The sequence below is a fragment of the Trichechus manatus genome, unplaced genomic scaffold (genome assembly GCF_000243295.1).
Source record: "Trichechus manatus latirostris isolate Lorelei unplaced genomic scaffold, TriManLat1.0 scaffold00155, whole genome shotgun sequence".
Classification (NCBI taxonomy): Eukaryota; Metazoa; Chordata; class Mammalia; order Sirenia; family Trichechidae; genus Trichechus; species Trichechus manatus.
Window position 1 is genome coordinate 2,891,905 of NW_004444091.1, and position 13,885 is coordinate 2,905,789.

At 61.0% G+C, this 13,885-nt stretch overlaps 1 protein-coding gene across 1 annotated transcript in view; it reads right to left on the reverse strand.

Moving 5' to 3' along the window:
• The window catches only part of CAMK2B (calcium/calmodulin dependent protein kinase II beta), an 89,387-nt gene that overhangs the window by 16,975 nt on the left and 58,527 nt on the right, over positions 1-13,885 (reverse strand). Inside the window, exons 8-15 of the mRNA XM_004386112.1 lie at positions 12,391-12,463; positions 8,719-8,821; positions 8,561-8,644; positions 7,837-7,931; positions 7,348-7,470; positions 6,641-6,724; positions 5,482-5,524; positions 4,443-4,517 (exon numbers count right to left, since the gene is read on the reverse strand). Coding sequence (XP_004386169.1) covers positions 4,443-4,517; positions 5,482-5,524; positions 6,641-6,724; positions 7,348-7,470; positions 7,837-7,931; positions 8,561-8,644; positions 8,719-8,821; positions 12,391-12,463 — 680 coding nt within the window. The remainder of the gene's footprint in view (positions 1-4,442; positions 4,518-5,481; positions 5,525-6,640; positions 6,725-7,347; positions 7,471-7,836; positions 7,932-8,560; positions 8,645-8,718; positions 8,822-12,390; positions 12,464-13,885) is intronic.

Consider the following 13,885-nt stretch of genomic DNA (forward strand, 5'->3'; position numbering starts at 1 on the left):
CCAAGAGATATCCCCTAGCACCTATGCCCTGCAGAGGGTTAGCATTTTAGCTACGGAACCACAGAAGAAAAAGAAGAAAAAAGGAAGTCAGCTTACCTTACAGAAAAGGAAAGATGAGGGGAGGAGGAAGGAGTGAGGAAGAAGAGAGAAAACAAGGTTTGTGTTGGCCCCGGCAGGCAGCGCCTGTGCCCATGACGTGCCCCACCGAGAAGCTGCCAGCCCGTGCTTGCCGCCACAGCCTCAACCCAGCCTTGAAGAAGAGCCAACTGGCATCCCAGACAGTCGGTACACAGGTCGGGAAGCAGCCTCCCTCCTCACAGCGCAGCCTGGTGCCTGCTCTAGGGCCATGCCACGGCTCATGTGGGGCAGGGGACAGAGACCCTGCCCACGAGCCAAGTGTGGTCCCTCGGCCTGGGGCCAAGGCTGGAGAGGCTGGCAGACAGCCCGCCAGCTGCTCAGCTCCAAAGGCTCTGGCCAGCCGGACACTGTAGCCTGGCTCTCCTGCCTGCTGCAGGGGACCGAGTGGCCACAGGGGCTGGGTGGGACATGTAGTTCTGGGATCCCGCCCTGCCTGCAGCATCTCCAGGCTCCACCAGGCCAGGCCTCTATCTGCTCTGGGTCCCTGTAGAGAGGCAGGCGGGAAGGAAACTTCTGAGACCCAGCGAGCTGTGGTGGTACTCCCAGGGGCTGCACTGGCAGTACCAGTAGCACCTGGGAGCTACTGGTAAATACAGGTCCTCGCCGCCCGGCCCCGAGCCGCATTTCCTCACATGCCCTTGGGTGACCCTGCTGCTGCTGGAGTCCACCTCAGAACACCAGCCTGGGCCGAACGCCCGTCAGGAGAGGGCTGGTCAGCAGCCAGCCACCTTCCTCACAGGTGGCCATGCTGACTGCTGGCCCACCTCCTCCTCAGTGGCCCCAAGCTTTGTGTGGGGACATGGGGTCGAGACATGGCCTGTTGGTGGCACAGGACCCAAGAGGACGGTGGTCAGCTTCCTGCCTCCTTCACTGACCCATTAATTCTCTCAGAAGTTTTATATCAAGCCCCAGAGGATCCCTACAGGATCTGTGCGGCTGCTCTTTCAAGAGTTAGTGAGGAATCCCATGGGGCTTGAGACCAGGAAGGCCACCCCTTCCCTCCCCAATCCTGCCACCCCCGCCCCCACTCAGGGGCCTGCATTTCTGCATCTGACTTCTCCCAAGTCTCCCCCTCCCCCACAGACCTGACTCAGGAGCACACCCAACATCCACAGCAGCCCTGCCAGCGGACGGCGGACGGACGGCGGGGGAATCAGGCCTCATACCACTCCTCTATACCGAAACCAAAAAACCAAACCCATTGCCGTCGTATCAATTCCGACTTACAGCGACCCTATGTGGACAGAGTAGAACTGCCCCATAGAGTTTCCAAGGACTGCCTGGTAGACTCGAACTGCCAACCTTCTGGTTAGCAGCTAAGCTCTTAACCACTGCACCCCCATGGCCCCTCCACAGCGCTGCCTATTAAAAATCTCACCCGCATGGCAGCTACAACCCGCCACCTTGTAACGCACACTATCCACACTATTGGGCTCCACTGGCTCTGGACAGCCACACAGAACAGGTTGATTCCTCCTCCCCACGCCAGCCCTGAGCACAGGGAGGCTGCTGCCCTCCAGCACTCCCCTCACAGACCCATGGCTGTCTGGGGCTCTCGGTCCTCTCTCGCCATCTCCAACACACGCAGCTCATTCTGATCCCCACACCTGGAGAAGGTCTTCCTGCTCCACCTCTGACCACTCAGATACCAGAATCATTTACCCAGCTGGCCAGCCTGGACTTGCCCAGTGTGGCCCTGAAGTAGGAGGCAGGCTGAGTCCATGGAGAGTCCCCAAGATCCCTGTCATGATGGCCAACCCACTGGCCCTAACATAGGCGAGGGGTGCGGTGGAGGGGTGACTGGGGAGGGGCTGCTTCCTTTGTCTCTGGAAGGGGACGACGATCCCAGGGGGAAAGGGACATCAGCCCTGAGTAGGCAAGTGGGCAGACTCCATCCACTGTGGGGACACACATTTTAAACACGAGGCCTCATTAAAATGAGTGACTCTGGAAGCCTCCGTGGGCAGGCCCAGAGCTGTCCCTTCAGCACCCCGCTTGTCCATGGTGCCCCGACCGACCCTGTCCAGGCTGGCCGCCCAGGGGCCCGGCCAAGCACCCTCAGGCTATCCTCCTCTTCTCTCTAGGAGAGGAGGCCCCAGCGCGAGCCCAGAGGAGGGGCCTGCCTGTGCAGCTGTCCCTGGTCCTAAAAGGACTCTATTTCTCTGATTCTAGCAGAGAGGTATTTTCAAACAGTGCTGCTCAAGATGCTACCAGTTACCAATGGGATGAAGATGAAGGAGTGTCACAGTCAGCGTGGGAGATACTGCACACTGAGCCAGCCCTCCCCTCAGGGTTCAGGAGGGACACCACGGGCGCTGAGAGCCTGCAGTGAGAACATCTGTCAACTTCAGGCGAGCCCCAGACAGTCTTCATTGCGACCCTCCTTTATTTCTTAACAAATCCTGTGGGTAGCCTGAGACAGTCACTTCCGCACACAGGGTGGGGCCACAGCCCCCTCCCCCAGCTCCTGGCTGAGCCCACAGCACCTGGCAGTGGCATTTCTTGGGGCCACTCATTTCCTGGAGATCCACGTCTATGTGCATTAACCCCAGATTTGCGGTGGCCAGAAGGCTGTCAGCCGCTCTTGGCTCCTGCTCACCTGCACTGGTCATCAAAGGCACAAGGAGTGCCCTTCGGGTTTTCTCAAGCTGAAGCTCTTTGTTATGAACAGCAAACGGACAGAGTGGGAATCCCAGGCCTCTAGGGTGGTGGGAGAGTGCCTCTGCCCCACCCCCACCTGTCCCTTTGCTGGAAGTGCCTTTCCACAGCAGGAGGGACTGCTGTGAAGGCCAAGCGGGGACCTGGCGGTATGCTTCCATTAACTGTAAGATGCTCTACAAAGACAAGGCGCCACATTTTGGGGACTGAGTCCTCCAGCACGCTGTGTCTGCAGCCCTTCAGGGTTGGTGAGGTCGCTGAGGGGCCCTCCTCCATCACTTCATGCCTGTCTCCTCATGGGCCCACACCTGGCCCCCTGTTCAGCCATGCGGGCACCCTCCCCATGCGTGCCCCTCGGACAGAGCGGCCTTGGTGCGGTGCGGCGCCCAGTGCATGCACGGCCTCATGCACAGCCGTCCATGCCCCTTGCTGGCTTTCCAGATGGTATGGCCTCAGGCTCCAAAAGCAGCTGCCAGCCTCAGCCCCCTCCCCTTGTGAAGTGGACCTGACTTAGGGTGCCTGTCCCTGGGGTACTGCCTCTGGGCACGTCTACCAGGCGAATCTGGGTGACTCCTCACCAAGGATGGGGCTGCCCTTGGGAAGTGCCACCTGGGGGGCTCTGCGGCTCTCGAAGGCAGTGGAGTGGGAGGCAGGGCGGACATACTCCGCCCCTACTGGAGTACCCAGGGAACTCGGGTGGCCTACTCACTGGCCCTTGGCTTGGACTGCAGTGGGAGCCAGGGGGCCAGCTGAAAGATCCTTGTGGTCACACATGGGAGGACACAGATGTGTGAGGCCAGAGCTAGTGGGGTCTTGTTCAGGCAGGGACTGGGCCTCTCACCCGGGCCAGTCTGGTCCCCTCATGGGCCCCAAAGGGGCAGGCTGGCAGGAGGCAAAAGGGATGGGTTTTGGGGCAAGGCAAGGAGGGTCTCATAGGAAGAAGCCCAATGAGAAGGGAGTCTGAGTGCCTGGGCCCTGGGACAAGCACAGCCTGTCCTGGGGGACCACGGGTCAGACATGCACGTGGAGAACACAGCTGCCCCAGATCACGCTCCTGCCTGCCCACCCACTCACTGGCACACAGCCCTGCAGAGGCAGGCAAAAGGCCGAGGGCCGGGACCCAGGGTGCTCTCAGGTCCCATCGGGGGCAGGGCTGTGGGTGCTGTGTCTGCTCTCCTCCAAGGCAAGGTGGGCACTGGTGGTGGGTGGGGACGGCCACTAAGGGCCTCAAACGGAATCTCACATGGGAGGGCTCTCCTTCCTGTCTTTTCCTGTGGGGGGCAGGGAGGAGCTCCCTACTCAGGGTCTGATAAGCCTCCAGCAGTGGCCCACATCCTGCCTGCAGGGCCAAGGCCATTGTGAATGAGGTCATGATGGGTAATGAATGCACAGAGGGCTTCAGAGAGCAAAGGGCTCTGAGACAAGGGTGTCCTGATCCCCAGGTCTCAGGGAGTGTCCTCTCAGGCCATTCCAGCCAAGTACACATGGGGCTAGACGGGCCTTAGGGGGTCATCTAGCCCAGCCCCTCACTGTGGAGATGGGGGACTGAAGCCCACAGAGACGACCTGAGTGGGTGGTCTGCGTGTGGTGAGGGGCTGCATGCTGAGGTCTGGCAGGGGTGGGGACGCTTGTCAAGACACATCTACCTTGCTCCACCAGCCCCATGGTGGCACTGGAGGCGGCGGTGGACATTGTGGCAGGAGCGGTGGTCTGTCTGCCCACTGTGAGCGCCGGGTTAGAGACAGCAGAGGGGCGCGGTGACGGAGGGTGGAGGGGACACAGACGGGGCAGGCAAGATACGAAGAGAAGAGAGACAAAGGAAGCAGAAGAAAATCAGAGTTAAAGTTTAGGTAAGAGGTGAGACTGTTGGTCCCAGAATCCCTTTCACAAGGAGAGTGAAAACAAGATCAAGACTGATTAGCATTTGAAAAGCATTTGCCTCCTTTCTCAGCAGAAAACCCCAGTGGGGCTTCTGGGTGAGCAGGGCCTGTGGGGAGGGGGCGGGAGGGGAGACATGGGAGTGGGCGTGGCCCCACGCCCCCCAGGCACAGACAGGACACGTCCATTAGTGTTGGTGTGATGGTGCACAGCCCGTCCCCAGCAGTACGATCACAGCAAAAGAAACAGGACAGGAGTGGGAAGCTGGGAGAGTTGGGGGGCTGACGGAGTGGGACACACAGACAGCCAGAGAACGGAGCCCTGCACAGACCCACAGAGACGCAATGACAGGGACGACCCTGAGCCCAGCAGGACTGCACTCCCCTACCCCCGCCCACTGGTGATGGAGCTGGCACCCGCCAGCTGTCCACATCCCCCTCTTGCTTACCCTCCAACTCACTGCCCACCTCCCAGACACAAAACGTGTGCCCAGAGGGCTCAAAACAGAACAGAGCTGCCGGACCACGGCCTGCAGACACGCAGAGGGCACAGGAGGTGTCTGGAGACGGGACACAGAGATCAAGTATGATGACGGAGGCAGGGAGAGGGAGCTGGACCCTGGGCATCGTCACGGAGGGCACCAGCCAGGGCGCGCAGCCGGCAGTGGGGCTGGGGCGTGGTGGGGGAAAGGGAAAGGAAGCTGGCTGGTGGTCACAGGGAGAGCCTCCTTGCTGTGGCTCAGCTGCTCGGTGACGACCTGCAGGCCGGGGCAGCAGCCCCTCCTTCCTGGAGAGAGAGTGTGCTCACCTGAAAAGTTGCGAGTGGCCAGCATGGTGGTGAGGATGGCTCCCTGAGGGAAGATACACACAGGTGAAGCCCAGATCCTGTGCCCCCATCTGGAAGCTCAGAGCCCCAGGGCGCCTAGCAGGACTCCAGAGCTGGCTTTCCAGAGAAGCAAACGTTCTGGACCAGCTGGGCCCCAGACCAGCCTCATTTTCAGAATTAGAGCACAGTGAGGTCCCATGGGCCCTCTGAACCTACCCGCCCCACCACAGCTTATAAAGCACGTCAAGACCCACAGAGCCCTGGGCGGCTGGCAGGACCACCCACCACCCCACCTGGCAGGCAGCTCCGTAGCTCTAGGAGGGTTCCAAATGCCCCTACTTCTTGCTGAGGGGCAGCCTGGCAGGGTGCTGCTCTGCCATTGGGCAGCAGACTTTTGAGGAGGAGGGTGCTCTGGGGAGAAGCACCTCAGAGAGGCCAGCAGAGGGCAGACAGGAGGCCACTGGGCCACAGCCCAGCATGCTGCCTGTCTGTGGGCGCCACCCTAGACGGCCCCTCCACCATGACCTGCACAGCAGTGGGAGGTAGGGGGTCAGGCGTGCCTCTGAGCGTCTGGGCTGCCCTCCCCTTCCTGTGCCCACCACACCCCCGGACCTACTCCCTATTTTCCTTACCAAAACCTGCTCGGGTCACAAGCTTCTAAACTGTCTCATACTAGAGAGTAAATGACTGACCACATCACCCATTCTCATCCCAACAGCTCCTTCCTCTCTCGCAAGCACGGCCCTGGGAACTCAGTGACCCCGGGTGGAGCACAGACAGGGAGGAAGAAGAGAGCAGGGGATACCAGGGCTGCTTGTGGGGCTGGGCAGGCAGCTCTGGGGTCCTGGAAGCCAAGCCACATGGGGCCCAGGACGCCATGGTGTCACTTTCCACGCTGGCCCGAGGCTCAAGAGCACGGGGAGAGCTGTGGAGCTCTGGGGCTGAGCTCGTTGGCCACATTTAGTTGAAACCGAGCAGCCTGTCTCCAGGTCTGCTGTGGCCAGAAGAGCAAAGACGACGTGCTGCAGCCGCCCATGGAGCTGCCCACACAGGGTCTCTGGCCACAAGCAGGAGGCGCCCCAGGGCCGGAGCTGGAGGAGGGTGTAGACACTGCCCTCACCAGAAGAGCAGGCGCACTCACCTTGAGCTTCCTCCTGGCATTGAACTTCTTCAGACACTCCACAGTCTCCTGTCTGTGCATCATGGAGGCCACTGTGGAGCGTTGCTGTGGGAAAGGGATGTTTCACAGCTGCAGGAGCCCCGAGTGGCCAGCTTTGTCCCCAGGGGACCCGGAAAGGCAGCCAGGGGACTCAAGGCAGCAGGCCTTGGGACACTCCTGGGGCCACTACATGCTGAGAGCCACAGACTACCCCCTCAGGGCAAGGCCCGTCCCCTTAGACCACCCCAGGCCCCATTCCTCTCCCCATCCCCATATCCATCCCCCCGCCTGTCCTCATTTCTGCTCTGCACTCCTGTCCCTGCCTGCCCCCAAGCCCCATCACACTAGCACAAGCCCTCCTCAAGCCTCGCATCCTGTCCTCGTGGCTGCTGTTCCCCAGCTAACAGGACAGGGGACAGAGGAAGGGCCTCCCCTCCGTCCACATGCCCTTCAAGCACCAGCCTGTCCAGAGACTGAGGCTCACGGGCTCCGCAGGAAACCACTCATCACAAAGGCCACAAGCAACGCAGCAGGACCCAGGGCACCAGGGGCCATCAGGGTACCAGGAGTAAGACTGCAGGGGAGGGCTCCTCTCTGGATGCCCCCAGAGTGAGCTTCCTTCTGGCAGGCTGGAGTCTGACGTCACCCCCCAGAAGCCCTGTCTGCAAGCACAAACTAAGGCTACTTACGCAGACCCATGGGTGCTTCAGAGCCTCGTGGGCCGTGATGCGCTTCGCAGGGTTGATGGTGAGCATCTGGTTGATGAGGTTTTTGGCTTCAGGAGTGACAGTGTCCCACTCAGGGGAGGGGAACTAGAGAAGGAAAGAAGGCACAGGAGCAGTCTGAAGCCCCTCACCAGAACAAGAGCCAGAACTCTTCAGAGGATTTCATCCTGGCAAGAAATCTAGGAAAACAGGGCCCCGGCTCTGACCACAGGTGGCTTCATTCCCTCAATTCCTGCCATCTTCCCAGCCGGCACACTCACAAGCATGTGTGCACACACACACACGTACCTGCACAAACATGCACTCACACATAATCATGCACACACATACACGCATGTGCACACACATGTATATACAAACATGTACACATACGTGCGCACACGTATACACACGGTGGCCGTTGGGCCTTCACGGCCTCCCTATGGCCTGTGAGGGTGGGGCAGCGGCACTCACGTCGTAGGCTCCAGCCTTGATTTGCTGGTACAGCTTATGCTGGTCTTCGTCCCAGAATGGCGGGTAGCCCACGAGTAGGATGTAGAGGATCACCCCTGGGGAGGGAGGCTGTGAGCACGTGGCAGGTGCCCCCGAACGGCCACCTTCTAGCCACACATGCCCAGCAGGGCCCAAGAGCACACCCACAGCCAGGGAGTGGGCAGTACCTCCCTGGGGTCCCACAGGCAAGGGTCCAGTGCCCATCCCTGGCTTGTCCTCAGCATGTGATGGGGACGCTGCAGACAAGACACACCCCCGGGGCTATCAGAAGGACATATGAAGGCCTTGGCTGGCCTGGCCCACAGCGTGACACCCACGAGTCCCTGCCCTCCACCGGTGCCGTGAGGTGTGTTAGCTAGTGTCACTGAGACAGGTACAAACAGCTGTCACAGGCCACACACCCAGTGTCTCAGTGACCACCCTATTTCAGAGGTGAGGACAGGGTCAGCTCCTCCAATGCTGCACTTCCCCTGCCAGGGGTCTGCGTGACCTGCCCTCCCCCCAGCTGCCCACCCTGCTGTTGCTTCTGGGGAAGACCTCTCTGCCCCACCATGGACAGCGGGCAGGGACTCGGGCTGTCTATCAACTCAGGAGAGGATCAGCACAGATAGCCTGGCCTAAAACAGCACCAGCTGCCCCTCCCAAGTGGCCGTCCCAGCCCTCCCTGCACAGGCCTGGGCCTCACCGCATGCCCAGATGTCCACAGGCTTGCCGTATGCTTCCTTTCGAAGGACCTCTGGGGACAGGTACCCCGGCGTGCCAGCAAACCCTAGCAGGGACAGAGGGCCAGTGAGGAGATGCTGGGGTTGCACCCCTACCCTGGCTCACTGGCCCGGCACTTACCAAACCATGCCTGCTGGTCCCCCTGAACCTCAATGGCCAGGCCAAAGTCTGCCAGCTTCACTGCAGCACCTTTGCACTTGCTGGCCAGGAGCAGGTTCTCGGGCTGCGGGTGACATCAGGGCCGAGAGCGCATTTACCGCCGGAGTCGGTTATGGGGAGGGAACACAACAGAGACAAGAGCAGTTTGCAGGAGGACAGGGTGCTGACCACCGCTCCCCTCCCTGCTATGTGCTGTCCTCAGTCCTGGGCAGCTCCTGCACCACCCCTGCCTCAAGACAACAGCAACAGGACGGCCACTATGTGCTCGGTCCCTGCAAACGGGTCGTAACAGGAGGGCAGGACAGGGGTCTCTCGTTGCCCTGGGCCCCCTTCAGTAGAGAAGTGCTTCCCCAGTTCCCATCTCAGCTCTCAGCAGGAATCTGAGGCAGCTCCGAGACGGGAGGTGGGGGGGGATGCCTGCTGTGGGCTCAGCCCTTCCTGCTAGAACAGGGACCCACCAAAGGGCTGCAGCAGGGAGGGTAGAGCAGAGGGCTCCCAGCACCAGGGCCAACACAGAAGTTCACCCCTGGGCACCCCCCTCCACCCTCTAAGTCCCCACCCGGCTCTAGGTCCAGCCCAGCTGCTACCCCACCACACCCGACAGGAAGAGGGCCCACTCTGACTCTGCCTGGACAGGCTGGCACATCCCCAGGGCCAGCTGCCCCCAGACAACCCACTACACTCACACCCTCCCTGGGCCATCTGTCCCAGGTGACCCACCACACTCACCTTCCATGGGCTATCTGCCCCCAGGTGACCCACCACACTACACTTGTCCTGGGCTGGCTGTCCCCAGGTGACCCACCACACTAAGCCCTCCCTGGGCCATCCGCCCCAGGTGACTAACCATACTCACACTCGCCCTGGACCATCTGCCCCCAGATGACCCACCATACTCACACCCTTCCTGGGCCGGCTGCCCCCCGGTGACCCACCACACTACTCCCACCCTGGACCATCTGCCCTCAGGTGACCCACCACACTCACCTTCCCTGAACCATCTGCCCCCAAGTGACTCACCACACTCACCTTGCCTGAACCATCTGCCCCCAGGTGACCCACCACACTACACCCTCCCTGGGCCATCTGCTCCCAGGTGACCCACCACACACCCTCCCCCAGCCCACAGAAACAGCAAAGGAGGCTGCTGCCCTGTGACCAAAGGGCACATGGCCTGAGGGCTTGTAGGGGCTCTGGCAGCTGTGTCCCCTCAGCACCGCACCCCTCCCCATCTCAAGCACCCCACCTGGCCGGGCTAGGCCTGTTGGCGCTGGGCTGCAGCCCCCAGCAGTTGGTAAGCACCCACCCAGATGCCCAGCCCTGCCACCTCGAGGGGAGCTCCTGGAGTGCCCATCTTTGTCCCTGCCCACCAGGCTCTCTGGAGCCCTCGGGTGCCTCTGCCAGCAAGGCCTCCCTCCCTCCCACAACTCAGTGCAAAGACACCATCTGTCAAAATCATACTATTGCTTTCCACTATGGTTGCTTTCCACAAGGATCCACTAAGACAAAAAAAACCCTGCCAATTAAATTGGTTTTTAAACACTGGTTGTAAGACGCATCTCAACTTCAGAAATTTTAAAATGTGAACGAACGGGCCCTTTAAAACCAAAACCAAACCCATTAATGTCAAGTCAATTCCGACTTAGGACCAATGAAATATGTAACTCCGCGTGGAAGGATCTGCACTCCCGTTCTGAGCTTCGGGAGTGGGGCTCTCCACACCCCAGGTCCCCAGCAGCAGATCCCAGAGCCTATTCCGAGGGTGCAAGCGTCCACCTAGAGCAAGTGGAGGACAAGGCCTTCTGCCCTCTCCTCTGTCCCTTGCCTCAGCCTCCTGTTTCCCAAGGTGACACACACTTGGGTCACACTCGTCCTTATCCTCCAGGGTCTAGCTTGAGAGGGGCCCTTACAGGCCAAGCTAGTGGGACCCTAAGAATCCTGATCATCTTGAATTGCCAGTGTGAATGGGCAGGGGGTCTCAACCTCCCAAGCACCCCTCACAAAGTCTGAACCACTAGGGGCGCCCTGCCAGGGTGGAAGAGAAGCTTCATTCTGAAAATTGGGCACCAGTTTCCTGGAGTGACCAGATGGTGTCACAAACGTGCGCCCTCACCCGAGGGAACAGACCAGAATTTCCTCCCTTGGTCCCTGGGAAGGGCTGGTCAAGCAGGCCAGGCCAGGTGGGAGGGAGGCAGCCTAAGCCTGCTGCAGGGGATGGCCTGAGCCTGCTGCAGCGGGGTCCAGTGCGCCTGACCCTGGAGAACGGGGATCCCATGCCCTCTGACCCATGCCACAGGGATCTGCCTCCACTGTAGCCCCCTAAGATGACATGTCCTGAGACCTGGTGGCTCCTCCCTGCTCCCTGCACTGCCCTCGCTGGGCTCGGATCAGGCCCCACAGCACCTCTGCCCACCTGTCTCATCCAGACGGTGGGGTCTTCTCCTTCTACCTGCAAGGGCCACTGCAGTCTTCCCTGCCTCCCCGGCACTGTCTCTTGTCAGAAGGATTCTACTGACTCCCAGGTCACACCAGGGGTGGGGAAGGGAGCCCTGACTTCATGTCTTGGCTTCAAAGTTACCTAGATAATAATGGGGTCCAGAGACAAGTTGGGGACAGGCTCCCATATACCCCCTTCACAGGAGCACCACTGAGTCCAAGCAGCAGGCCCAGGTACACCCCCTCGAGGAGAGCACAGGTGGTCCCTCCCAGACAGTGGGGCCTCTCCTGCATGGTCAGAGGCCTGAGTGAGGCACCAACACAGGACAGAGGACAGGGGCTGGCACACGAGGACAACCAGACAGGACATGCAGACAGGTGGCGGCACCGGGGCAGGGGTGTGTAAAAGGCTGGCATCCCCCAAAAGGGACGTGGGGGGTGTCCTGTGACTGTACTTCACATGGGACTCTCACTGACCACCTCCCCAGAGAAGCTGCAGGAATCAGCCCAGGCCCCTGGCTGCCCCCAAGGAAGGGCAAGGCCCCATTTACCATGGTATCATGGGGAAGGCCCCATCACATGCCACCAGCTGGGCTTCTAAGCAAAGTAACAGGCCCAGAGTTCACAGTGCCACCCCCAGGGAAAGAAATGGCCCTGAATCAAGCCTTGGAGAAAGCTGAGGCTGAAGAAGGGAGGAGAGGAGACAGAAGGGAGGAGGGAAGGAAGAAGAAGGGAGGAGGAGGAGGAGGAGGGAGGAGGGAAGGGCTGCTGCTGCAGTGCTGTGCCTCTGAGCGGCCTCCCTGCCTGCTCCCCACCTCCCTGGCAGGCACCTTCCTCAGAACAGGGCCTGTGGCCGCTGGGCCTGCAGGAGCTGCAGCCTAGACAGTAGGGACTCAGAGAAAGGACTGGAATGGGCTGTACCTCACTACCCTCAGCTGGCATCAGCTGGCTTGTCCTACCCGCCCGTCCAGGGCTGTCTCGTGGAGCCTGAGGAGTGTATGGAAACCCCACATGAATTTTCGAGGGACTGCCTGCGGGTACCCAGCAAGGGCCCTGAGGCCGAGGTGGCATGCACACACGTGGTGTGGGATGGGGCGTCCTACAGGAAGAGAACCTGCCTGCCCTGCTCCAGCCAGGCCTCCTTTAGACTGACATGCAGACAACAGACGGACAAGCAGGAGTGGGGAGGACACTCACCTTGAGGTCTCTGTGGACGACCCCCATTTGGTGGCAATGGAGAACCGCCTCCAGGATCTGCTGGATGCAGTGACTGCAAACACCAGGGCCGGTTAGTTCCATGCGCTGATGGCAGCGGGTGGGGCAGAGGAGGACTAGGGGCTGGGGAGGGGGAGAGCAGCCAGAGGAGGGCTTGGTGGGAGGATGCACAGTGGTGGGCCAGGGCCCTTTCTCTGCGAGGGGCTTCTGAGACCCAGGAAAGAGGACCTGGTGGAGACAGACCCAGGCCTCCCTCCTCCAACATCTGGTGGTCCGGCCAGGAGCCTTGCTTGGGGAGGACAGGGGGTCGCCCAGGAGAGCCCCTCCATCCAGGAGGGTGGGGAGTAGGAAGGAGAGTGGGGAGGGGAGCTGGGAGAGCAGCATGTGTCTGCTCTGGGAAGTACCGTGGGCAGGGCCGTAGGGGCACACAGGAGCCAGCAGAGCAGTGTGGGCCTTGGGGTGGGGTCCCTAGGCTGGCCGGGGCCCAAGTGGAAAAGCAGGTTTGGAATCAAGGGAGAGGGGACAGCTGGCCAGGAAGGAGCCTTGAGATGCCTTCCTCAACCCTCAAAGGTCAGCAAAAGGCCTAGGTAGGAGCCGCCCCAAGCCAAGCAAGCCCTCTCCTCTGCAGGCCCCAGCTGAGTCTGGAGGAGGCAGGGCAGGGCCAGGGAAGGGCCACAGAGAGAAAATACACCCTACTCCTAGAGCCCCTCCCCAGGCCCATGGCTGGCCTCAAGAGGAAGGCCAGGACTGAGCAGGCAGGGGTGGGGGGTGAGAAAGAAGGCAGGGGAAACCAAGGCTGGGGGCACAGGAGCAGAGCCAGGAGCGAGGGGGTGGGCTGGGTGCTGAGGTGTGCGGGCTGCCCCCTTGGGCACCAGTGCCAATGCTGTAGCCACTGATCACATGTGGTCACATGTGCCACTGTGTGGACAGCACAGCTATAGAGCACAGGGGTCCCAGCGGTTCTGGTCGGCAGGCCTGAGGCGGCAGCCAGTGTGAGCACACTGAGCATGGACCTTCCCCTCCAGGCCTTCCTTATGTGGCCAGGAAGGCTCAGTCAGCCGGAGTCCCAGGGCCCTTCTGGAATTTGAACACAAGCAGAGGACAGAGCTGCCCAGAGCTGCCTTCCTGACCTTGCCCTTCAGCCGTCCTTCTCACTGTATCCCCTGGACCTCAGACCCAGGGCCCACCCAGCCCCTGCCCACATGAGCCTGCCACCTGCCCATCCAAGTGCTCACCCTGCACCCCCCACCCCCAAGGTACCCTCAGAGCAGTCCTAGGACTCCCAGGACCCAGGCCACCCTCAGCCTGGCTGCCCCTGGGGCCACTCCGCTCTATGGGATGACGGTGCCACACGACTACAGCGCCACTGGGTATTGGCTGACGGGGGTGGTGGGCCCATCCCTGAACACACTGGAGTCTGGGGGCACAGAGGCACATGCAACGGGGTGACTGAGAGCCAGTTGGAACCAGGGAAGTC